The sequence below is a fragment of the Pteropus alecto genome, unplaced genomic scaffold (genome assembly GCF_000325575.1).
Source record: "Pteropus alecto unplaced genomic scaffold, ASM32557v1 scaffold25, whole genome shotgun sequence".
NCBI lineage: Eukaryota > Metazoa > Chordata > Mammalia > Chiroptera > Pteropodidae > Pteropus > Pteropus alecto.
The window spans coordinates 4,647,363-4,659,097 of record NW_006441955.1 but is presented as its reverse complement, the minus strand read 5'-3'; the positions used below and the strand labels follow the sequence as shown (position 1 = coordinate 4,659,097).

General features: G+C 44.7%; 1 protein-coding gene across 1 annotated transcript in view; it reads left to right on the top strand.

The window, feature by feature from the left end:
- The first annotated feature begins 1,698 nt into the window (after window positions 1–1,698).
- Window positions 1,699–11,735, top strand: part of RAB3B (RAB3B, member RAS oncogene family) — a 54,886-nt gene continuing 44,849 nt past the window's right edge. Inside the window, exons 1-2 of the mRNA XM_006919191.3 lie at window positions 1,699–1,804; window positions 9,610–9,837. Coding sequence (XP_006919253.1) covers window positions 9,610–9,837 — 228 coding nt within the window. The 5' untranslated portion in view covers window positions 1,699–1,804. The remainder of the gene's footprint in view (window positions 1,805–9,609; window positions 9,838–11,735) is intronic.

Genomic DNA, 11,735 nt, shown 5'->3' with positions numbered 1-11,735 from the left:
TGTCTTGTGAGAGAAAGGGAGTGAGGGACCTGCGTTGTAGGGTATTTGATTTTAAGATCACAGGGGCACTAGTGGTTAAGAAGTTCAGAGTGTGACCATGGGTGATGTGAAGAGGAGACCAGGGACTGAGGGATCGGGAAGCCACACGGCTACCGAAGTCACCAGAAGGATGGAAGGACAGGGGCTAATGAGGATGACCATGAGCCAGGGGCTGAAATCGTCAATAAGTAAGGAGCAGTTGGAGGTCAGTAATATCCTTGATGAGGAGGGATAGCGGTGGTGTGGCTGGAGAGCAAAGGAGAAGAAATTTTTGTACAAGAGTGGAAGTGGCAGAGCTCACCCTACCGCCTGGTTTTATGGTGTGCGGAGAGTGGGAAAGTGAGAAGCTCTCTTGCAGGAGGGAACAAGAAGAGAATGAGAAGAGGACCAAGTTTCAGCAAAGGCAAAGAAGTAATCTAAGTACTCTCTGAAGAGAGCAGAGGGTGTAGGAGAGTTCGTTGACAAAGGAATGGGACTCCATAGGGTACAGAGGAAAGGGCTGCCAGGAGATGAACTGTGGGAAGGTGAATGAAGAGGAGCGGGTGGGGAAACTCAGAACAGTATAAAGATGAATCTGACACAGAAGTCAAATAACCAGAGGGGCTGTCAATTAGGTGGTTCCTGAAGTCAGAGAGACAATATGTAGTTAGGATCATAACAGAACTTGGGGGGAAAAAATGAGTTTTGTTTCTAACATGGAACTCTAAGATTTGGAGTAGGGGAAGAGTGTGGAAAAGGACCATGATTCTAAACCAGAGCTGGCAGCTGGCTCTTGTGACCTCAGGAAGACTTGAAGTCCAGGTCAGGATGGGAGGAGGCAGTGCAAACTACCTCCTATACCTGCCTTTGCAGGTATAGGCCGAGCTGGGACTTCTTTGACCAGGCAAGAACATTTTCTTACTCCAGGCAGCTGCTGCTAAAGGGAAGCCATTGAAAGTGTTTCTTTGTTTTTGTTGTTTGTTTAACAAGGTCGATGGTAACATGGTGACATTTAAAACGGTCATTCAGGCTGCTGGAGTAGAGGATGGATTGGAGAGTGGAGGCGGGGAGACTCATTAGGAGACTGTTAGGTTAGTCCAGGCAAGAAGTGATGAGACCTGAACCAGGGTGAGAGCAGTGGAAACGGAGAGGAAGGGAAGGAATAGGATATATTAAGGAGGTGTTATTACCGGACTGGTGGGATATAGGACGTGAAGGAGGGCATGGGTTAGAGGACAATGCCCAGATTCCTGGCCTCATTGCCTCTTGTAGTTAGCTGTCCAGATTCTGCGGTCTACCCATGGGCTTTTGAGGATGAAGCCATATAAAGGACAGGAAAGCGCTCTGGAAATGACAAAATACTGGTACCCATCATCATCTACATTATTATCAAAGCTCTCTGATCACTCTAGTAAGTTCAGCCTGTGGAATGAGGCGTGATAATTAACATAAATCACGATAGTCACCCAGATATTGGGTAACTCAGGGTCCCCAAGATACCTTGGATTTCCGGCACCTGCTGGGGGTGGGGGACCCAGAGGCGGGGCGAATACGGACTCCGCCCCTGGGCGGGGAGTGGGTGGGGCCTGGACACGGCTGTAGCGAAGCTGAGCTGCCTTCGGAACCTCAGCCCTAAGTCGCTGCGGTGAGGACTAGACCAGACCCGCGGGAAACCTCACCGCTCAGCTCTGCAAACTCCGCTGCGCCTTGCGCCGCCAGTCACTTGGTCCCGCCGTTCCACTGCGCTGTCCCGGAGCGAGCCGCTCTCCTGCACGCCGAGTCCCAGGTAAGGGGCGCGGCGCCGGCGCCCCGCCAGGGGAGGGATCGGGGACAGCTCCTCGGCGTGGGGCGCTGGGGACAGTGAGTGGGGCTGAGGAGGAGCGCAGGGCAGCGGAGGGGATACCGAGGAGAAGGGGTCGAGGGAGGCCGTTAAGGAGGCGGCACCGCAGCAGTGAAGGGGCGCGTAGCCTGGGGAGGGGGTGCTGAGGGGGCGTCTACCCAGACTGTGAAGGCCGCTCCGCGGGCAGCGGGCAGTGGGAGTGTGGGGAGCAAGAAAGAAAGCGCCGGAGCTTGGGGAAATGATGAGCGGAGAGTGGAGCGCAATGCGGGGGAAACAGGGGTCGTTGGGGGCGGGGAGATGTAATGAGGGAGCTGAGAGGGGCAGTGCGGGAAGAGGGTACCAGGCAGCCGAGGGGCGGTGAAGGGGGTGCTAAAGCCAGAGGGCTGAGGGGAAGGCGCGGAGGTGAAGAGCTAAGGGGAGAGGGCTGGCTGACTGGCGGGAGTCATTTTGAGCTGGAGAGCAGTGAGTGATGAGGGGAAGGGGCGCTGGGCAGGAGGCGGGTTGCTGGTCGGGGCCAGGGGCAATGAGCATGGAGAGCTGGGAGCGGGAAGGATGCGGAGCAAGAGCCCAGCTGGGTACAGGCAAGACAGGTTACCTGAGTAGAAGGTGAGGGGTGGAGCTTGGGGGTAGGAAGCTTGGAAGAATGGGAAGGTGGGACCCTGAGTGGGTCTACCCTGACTGCAGAGGAAGGAGCCGGGAGCTGGTGGAGGGAGACGGTAGTGGCCTTGGATATGGGCAGTGGAATGGGTGCCTGGATTCTGGCTAGAGGTGGGGGATGGGGTAGAGTAGCACTGGAGTAGAGTAGGGATCTGGTGGCTGAAAGTGGAGGAACTGTCGGGGAACTTGGAAAGTTTAGGATGGTAGGTGCACTGGGTCAGGCTGGGGAGGAGGCCAGATGTGAGTTGTGGTATGAGAGTGGAAAGATGATGGGGGCCCAGAGTGGGCCTCCAGGCACTCTCTGTATCTTAGCTCCTCAGAAGCCTGAGGAAGGCTCACAAGCTCTGCACCCTATTACACTGCCACCTGGGATCAGAGACAAGAGAATCTTGGACAGAACAATTCATTCACAGGCTGACTGTATTCTGGAGTCCAAGTGGGAAGAGACCTTAGGGAGGGCAGAGCAGCAGCCTCTGGGAGCCAACAGAAATGTGCAGTGGGGTGGGAGAAAGACAGGGCCCTCCATCCCCTTCTCAGAATCCAGATGGAAAGGGGTGGGGGATAGTAAAAGGAGTTAGATGCGTGTGTGCACAGGTGGATGCCCACCTGTTCAGTGCCTATAAAGGGTGGAAAACAATGGAAGTTCCTGACAAGCTCTGTCTATGGTAACGGGAAGCCCTGGTACTGTGTTAGCCAGAGGAGAGACATTTTGCTGGAGGATGATGGCTCAGGGAAGACTTTCTAGTCTTGAAGGATTTAGCTAGTACTGGAGGAAAGTATGTTTCCATCAGAGGAAACAGTATGGGAGAAGGCAAAAATCTAAAATGATCTCCAACCTAAGAAATAAATGAAGGATTTCTTTCTTAAGGATTATGATATAAAGGGAGGCATCTACTGATGCCTATAGATGACATTTTTAAAGGTTTCCCCTTTAGATTTGAACTCTTTATAGTCCCTCTTTATCCCTCCAGAGTACAGCACAGGGCCTGGTGCATACTAGGTTGAATGTTGACTGAATGAGTAATTGAGCTGTGTTTGTACTCCTGCCTCAATTTCCCCACTTACCCCCAAGAACTGTTGCGAGGATCAAAAATGATATTGTGGTTGAAAAGAACTTTTATAAACTATAAAGCACTGTACAAAAGAGAAAGGCCATTGACATTATTGTGCAGGTGTGTCCATGGTCACACCCATGGCTCTCTCTTTCCAGTCTGGTGAAAGAAGGAAGTGAACATTTATCAATCATCTATTGTATGCATGATAGAATGCACTGGGAACACCTGGTAGAGTGCCTGGCATTTAGGAGATGATCGATAAATAGTAGCTATTATGAAACTGTTTCTGTGACTTCAAGAGACCTTAGGAAATAGTGAGGAGGTGGGCTGGGCTGGTGGTGATGGGTTGGCAGTGGTGAATGGTCTGAAGAAAGGTTGAATTAGAAAAGTTAGTAGAATATGGCTTTAGGGAGGAGGACGCTTATAGTACGGTGAGGTCCACATATGCCCACTGTTGCCTTATCCTCGCTGATAAATGTTACCAGCAGGAAGATGGAATTAAATTTACTGAGCACCTGCTGCATGTCACATACTGCCTAGATGCTTTACCAACATTGACTATAATCTCCCCAATAATGCTTGTTTTACGAATGAGGAAATTGTGTCTTAGTCATGTAAAATTTCTTGCCAAGGTCTCACAACTAATAAATGGTAGACCTGGAAACTGAATCTAATTTGTTTGATTTGGAACCCCAAGCTATTTCCACTATCCAGGATGATCTGGTAGAAGAAAACACGAAGCACACACACACAAAGAATTTTAAAGGGTTTTATAAAGCACTCTCTGCTCTATACTGCTTTATATTCTATCCTGGTTTAATTCTTATAACAGTTTGCCGTCATTTGATTAACTCATTTTATAGATGAGGAAACTGAGGCCCCAGGTATGATCTGCCTAATGTTACACAACTACAGAGTGAGCCAGGGCTCAATCCAGGTCTCTGTGACTCAGTCTTGTGCTTTTTCCATCAAAAGAGAGGTCTATCCATTCACTTCTTCACTGCATGTATTGAGTTGATCGCTTCTTGCTGGATTTTAGGGCTCTCGTCCTCCTCTCCCTACGTTTTCCTAGCTGAAGTTGGCTTCTTCCTTAGGTGCTTATTTCTGCTGCCTATCAGACTGAAAGTGTTATTTGTTTTTCACAACCAACCCTGGACAGCCATTTCCTTCTTTCCCCCAGCCTGGGACCAGACATGAGTTCCCAGGTGGTTCTTGGGCTTTCATCTGTATTGCTCCTCATGGAAACAATGAGCTACCCAGCTCTGTCATTTGTGTGACTGTCACAAAAGAGAGGGAAGATCTGATTGATGCTTATCTCACAAGTGTGCTTCTGCCTGCACCACTGTGCAGTGACCTGTCTGTTTAGATCTGCCTTGGGCAGCTGCCTGCTGGGATACTTTTTACCTCTCTTCCAAATGTCTATGTGGCCCCTGCCCATCTCTTGAGAAGATCTCCTAAGGCAGGGGTCCCCAATCCCTGGGCCACAGACTGCTACCAGTCCACGGCCTGTTAGGAACCATGCCACACAGCAGGAGATGAGCAGCAGGCAAGCAAGTGAAGCTTCATCTGTATTTTCAGCTGCTCCCCAGTGCTAGCATCACCGCCTCAGCTCTACCTCAGATTGCCAGGCATTAGATTCTCATAGGAGCACCAGTCCCTGGTGCCAAAAAGGTTGGGGACCACTGCCCTAAGGGGCTTATAATGTGAAGGTACCTTTCGACTGAACCTCTCTGCCCTCTGCCTCTCCCTGTTCTCACACCACCTACTGGGAAAGCTACACTGTGTGAACATAAACGGATGTTGACAGTACAGTATGGAAAGTGCTAGGAAAGAGATGCTCAGGGTACTGGGGATCCTTCTTTGCTAACTCTAAAATTGTTGCAGTTTTTATTTTCCCGAAGCTCAGTCTAATCTGGGAGTCATTAGATAACGGAAATTCTGGTCATGATGCTCCAACAGACTTGCTGTGTGACTTTGGACAAATCACTTTGCTTTGTGGAGACTCAGTTTTTGACCTGTAGAATGAAGGGGAGTGGAACAGGCCAGGAATTGAAACTATTTTCTACTCTTGCTTCACTTCCCACTCTCACACCGATTAGACATAGCTAATAAAGGCAGGCACTTTTCCCGCAGATTCTACACAAGGCCACACGTATTTTTCTCCACACAGTGTACATATGAAGCACACTTACATACGTTCTCTTATTTAAAATTCCCAGCAGCCTTGCGAGGTAGGTAATATTATCATATCACAGATGAGGACACTGAGGCTCAGAGTTTAAGTGACTTGCCCAAGTTCATACATTGAGTTACTAAGAAAACTGGGACCAGAAACAGCCTTTTTGTTATGTTAAAGCTGCCACTCAAAAATCCCTTCTAATTCCAGAAATCTAAGGGTATAAACAGCTGCATCAGAAAAATGAAGCAATAATACGACATTTACATCCATAGTCTGGCACGTGGCAAATGCTCAATACATGTTTATCGAAAGGAGTAACACGCCCTAAGGATTTACTATAGGTCCAGTGTTGACAGGGTGTAAGAATGGATACAACTCAGCTTATTCAAGAAGGAAAGGCAGACAGTTAATTGTAAAACCAGCTCAAATAATGGAGCCTAGATCAGGGAGAGGACAGTTGATCAATATTTGACTGCAGAAGTAAATTAAAAGGGCCAGTGAAATAATATTTATTAAGTACCACCCACGGGCCAGGAAACCATAACAGATTATTTACATATGGTAACTGCTCATTTTATTTGTGCCACAGCTCTGTGAAGCAGGTGATATTTTCTCTATTTTACAGTAAAAATGCTATGACTAGGAGAGGCAATATGACTTGCCCAAGAATTCAGCTGAGGAATAGAGCAGGGGTTTTGAACTTTCCCATAACACTGCACGGTACTAAATCTAGTCTCAATTGTTAGCTATGAGGCTTGGCCAAATCCTCTTAATTTCTGGCTCTCAGTTTCCTTCTTGATCAAATGAGAAAAATAAATTCTGTCCTTCCAATTTTATCTCCCACATTTATTTAAAGGATAAAAAAAGATAAAGGGCACGAAACTGAGATAAGGATTAGTCTGTGTTTCAGTAAAGTTACTCTTCGACCAGCAGTTCCACGGCTAGGGTCTCTCCTAAGTAAATAAATAAGAAAGTGAACAAATATTTATGTAAAGTAATGGTCACTACGGTTTAATTTATAATAATTAAGAAATGGAAAAATAAATGTATAACACTAAAGAGTTAGTCATATGACATGTCTATAGGATGGAATATAGCGTAGTCAATTGAAATGATACTTATGAAGAGTTTTAAAGATCTCAGTAAAATATTTATGATATAATGTTAAGTGAAAAGGAGCAGGATACAAAACTAATGAAAGTATGATCTTAGTAATTAAAATATGCATAGAAGATATAGACTAGTATGTATAGTATGTTATCATTTATATGTAGATTAAAAGTACAAACAGACCTCTATGCTGATAGATGCAAAGACTATCTCTGAAAGATATATAGATTTGTAACATGTTTGCCTCTGGGGAGCAGAACCAGAGACTAGGAATCAGGGGTAGAAGCAAGATTTACTTTTCACTGTAAACCTTTAGGTTTCACATTATTTATTTTTTTTTATGCTAAAAACTAAGAAAATAATGCAAACTGCAGATGGTGACAAAGTGGTACTTACAAGTAGTAAAAGTTTTTTAAAAATGTTTTCAATGTGTATATTACCTTTTAGGTTAACAAATAATAATTTGTTATAGTTTAAAAATAGATGGCATTTCGTTGCATCCCAAAAATAAGGGAGGAATTACACTTATAATGTTAATAATGGCAGTTGCTGGATGAATAGGATGTCTGGTAACTAAATTTTTCTTTTTTAAACTCTTGTGTTTTACTTTTGTAATTTTTAAATTAGAAATATATACTTTCAAAGTAGAAATTTTCTCTTGTAAACAAAGATGTCTGGCAGCAGAGCAGAGGATAATGTGAAGCCATTGTGATTGCTTCCCTTGTTTTAGGTAGAAAAAAGTGTAATTCCATTGAATTGCCAATTCTTGAAACAGGCTCTGCCTTTTGTACCATGAAAACTGAAAAGTTAGGACTATGAGAGAGTTTATACACCCTCCCCTCCAATCTCACTTTCTTCTCCCATGTAAATGTTATGCCTCAGTCTCCAACGGTCCAGGGTATGTTCCACACCCACCTAGTGAGCCCTGTCATGGGGCAGATTGATACAAGGATGTGGCCCGGGGTCTCAGATAAAGGCTTGAGAGCTGGGAGAAAAGAGAAGGAAGAACAGAAGCCACCAGAGGCTAGTGGTGGCATATTTAAAGAGATATTATTAAAAGGCTGCTAATAATCCCACATATTTGTCTGACCTTTCTTCAAGAGAGCTTTAAACAGTCTACATTTGTCAGCTGCTTATCCTTACAGCTCACCAGAAAGGCCCATAGAGCTAAATCTATCAGTCTCTCTTTTCTTTTGGGGAAAAAGGTAGGAATTCCTAAAGGCAGTGACACCTGGACATTATCTCATGTTAGGGTTGTCCTCGCACCCTCCTGTGACCATCACCCAGCCCATCTGAGCACTTGATGCTGGGCACAAGAAGAGGTCGCAGGTGGAGAGTGTATCTGTGGCTGGTAAGAAGCAATTAAAGATTCAAATAAGACTATGGGACCAAGTGCTGGATTATGGAGTTCAGACCCAAAGTGTTTTAAAAAAGGAGAGGATGGTGGTCGGTCTGAGAGAGCTGGGGTCTCAGGGAAGGCCTGGCATGTAATAAATACTTGCTGAGTGAATGAATGAATGAATGAATGAATGAATGAATGAATGAGTGAGTGAACAAATAAACAGAGGATCTAAGCTTTGAAGGATTTAGAATGATAAGACTTATGTTCACAACTGTGTGGGATTTACCAGTTTATTAAGGTCTTACTCATTGTTATCTTGTTTGAGTCTCGTAACAGCCCTGTGAGAAAAGCAGAACTAAAATTGTTCTCCCCATTTTCCAGATAATGAGTTTGGGTCCCAGAGTAATGACATGACTCATATTAATTCGGCACACATTTACTGAGTGCTGATTATGTACTAGGACTTGTGCTAGAAGCTAGAGGTGCGGAAATGAAGTACATTAAGTCTCAGACGCTTGGCCTAAAGGAGGAGCTGGACTAGTAAACGTTTCTGAAATGATACAAGTGCCGTTAGTGTGCTCTGGGAGCACAGGGGCAGGACTTCATTTAGATCTACAAGGATGAACAGGAGCTTATTAGGAGGAGATAAGTGTTATAGGCAGAAAGAAAGAATACATGCCTAAAGGGACAAAAGCAAGAAATAATGTGGCATATTTGGAGTAAAGCGTAATTTGGTATAACAGTAACACAGATTGGTAGGGAGAAGGCTTAGGGGAAGAGAAAGTTTAGAGAGTTTATGCTTTGGTTAGTTGGTTCTTTGTGAAGATGAACAGTTTGGGCTTGATCTTTAGAGCTGTGGGGAGCCATAAAAATTCTTGAAATGAGAATGATAGCCCTGTCCTGGACATTTATTGGAATGTTCATGTGTTTGCTGTTTTGGCTTTTTTTCCCCCAAAACTCAACTCAGGAGCTGCCTCATACAGAAGACTCCTTGACCATCATGCCTCCAAGTTGGATTAGGTGTTTCTTGTGGGCTTCCTCAGCTAAAGCTTCTCTGCTATCACTTATCTCCTGCTTATATATTCTATTCTGTGGCCACTCAGAAGTCAGATATCATGTCTAATTTATATTTGTATTCCCCAGGCCCAGCACAGGGTTTGACCCAGACCAAGGTGCTCAGTAAATATTTGCTGAAGGAATAAATGGGAGGAGCTGGGTCCCACCCCAGTCCTGATACAACATTGGGACAGGTGCAGTGATAGAGTGATTCTTAGTAGTGTGTGTTTCCTCATTGATGCTGGGATAGGGAATGAGTATGTGACTCTAGCAGAGTGACCATTAAAAAACACTGATGACTCAAGGTGACACTGGAAGTGTGTTTCTGAATGACCACAGGTCTCTCTTGCAGATGGCTTCCGTGACTGATGGTAAAGCTGTAGTCAAAGATGCTTCTGACCAGACTTTTGACTACATGTTCAAACTGCTCATCATTGGCAACAGCAGTGTTGGCAAAACCTCCTTCCTCTTCCGCTATGCTGATGACACCTTCACCCCAGCCTTTGTCAGCACGGTGGGCATTGACTTCAAGGTGAAGACAGTCTACCGTCATGAGAAACGAGTGAAGCTGCAGATCTGGGTGAGTCCTGGGCATCTTGGGCAGGAATGTCCTGAGAGGTGACTAGTGCACTGGTACAAAGCCTGCGAGGTGGAGCTAGTTTGAAACTTCTGGGTCTTATGGCATTAGGCACCAGTGCTGTTGCTGGTCTGGCTCCTGGTCTGCCCCCTTGCTGGTTTTATACAGGTTTGCTCTCCTCTGGGGGTTCAGGTAGTTCTGCTGCTTAAGAAGATCTATCCTGGCCTGTATGAATGAGTGACTGAGAATCTGGGCTTTGGAGTTAGAGACCTGGATTCAAATTCCAGTTCTGTCCCTTATTAGACATGGAACCTTGACTATATTACTTAACATCTCTAGACAACCCTTTTCTCTTTGGAGATTATAACAGCATCTACATTATAGGGGCATGGGGTGCTTAGCATAGTTCCTGGAACATAGTGAATACGCAATAAATGTTAGCGACTGTCTCCATAATCTATCACTGCATAGCAAATCACTTCAAAACTTGATGGCTTAAAACAACAGCAATAATTCATTCAGATGATCTATATAGAAATAGATCAGTTTCTACAGATCCAACATTTGGGAGTGACTTAGTTTCTGCCTTCTGGCCACTTATGAGGTTGCAGCCAGATGTCAGCTTGAGCTGCAGTCATCTGAAGCCTTGAGTGGGGCTGGAGGATCCCTTTCCAAGGTGGCTCTGTATTGGCTGTTACTAGCTGTCACGTATCTGGTACTGGCTGTTGGCAGGAGACCTTCCCATGTGGTTCTCGCCACAGAGCTACTTATGTGTCATCATGGCATGGCAGCTTGCTTCCCCCAGGGGGAGAGATCCAAGAAATCAAAGAGGAAGTGGCAATGTCTCTCATTACTTAGCCTTAGAGTATTTTGTTGGTCACTGATTCAATGTAGGAGGAAACTACACAAAAGGATGAATCCTGGGAGGTAAGGATCATTGGGGACCATCTTGGAAGCTAGCCACAGCTATTATTGGTATTTACCAGTGGTATTAATAAACCATAATCATATTTGAGATGATATAGCAACATGTAGATCATATACTTTTTAATAATGAATTAGCACCAAGATTGAAAATTTTGAAAATCTGCAATTTAAAGTATTCAAAACATGTATTATTATCTGTGCATTCATCTTGTTAAATGTACATTAATACATCATACATATATCTTATTGGTATAGTCTATATATAGCATTTTTCTTTTTACAAGTTATTTCCATATATTAATATTATCTCACAAGTAACTCCATGAGGCGGATATTATTTTAATACACTCCTATTTTACAAGAGAAAAAATTCAAACTCAGAGAGTAATTAACTTGCCCTAGGTTGACCACACAGGTATAAAGTGGGATTCCAGCTCAGATGTTCCAATTCTAAATTATGTTCCTTTTTTCTCTACACTGTAGAGAGGCACATTAGGCCTTATAGAGCCCATATTTTCATGTATGATAATGCTAAGTATTAACATAGAGAAATAAAAGTTTATTTTGCTCATTGAATCTCTATCAAAAGCATTGAGGAATCATAACTCATTAGAAATGCGAGAAGCTGTACATTTAGTTCACTGGTTCTAGAAGCGTGGTCTCCAGATCAACAGCATTGTTATCACTCGGGAATTTGTTAGAAATGCACATTCTCAAGACCCTCCTCAGACCCACTGCACCTGAAATTCTGGAGTGTGGCCTAGCAATCTGTGTTATAACAAGTCTTCCAGGTGGTTTGGAGGCAGGCTAAAATGAAAGAATCACTGATCTAGTTTAACTACCTCATGGTAAGAACCAATAATCACTTATTAAGTACCTATTATGCAGCCAATGCACAAAAGGGGTGAGAACACAGGGTATTTGGGGGCATGTGAGCAATACCTTGAACAAGGCTGTGAAAGAACAGGGAGGGG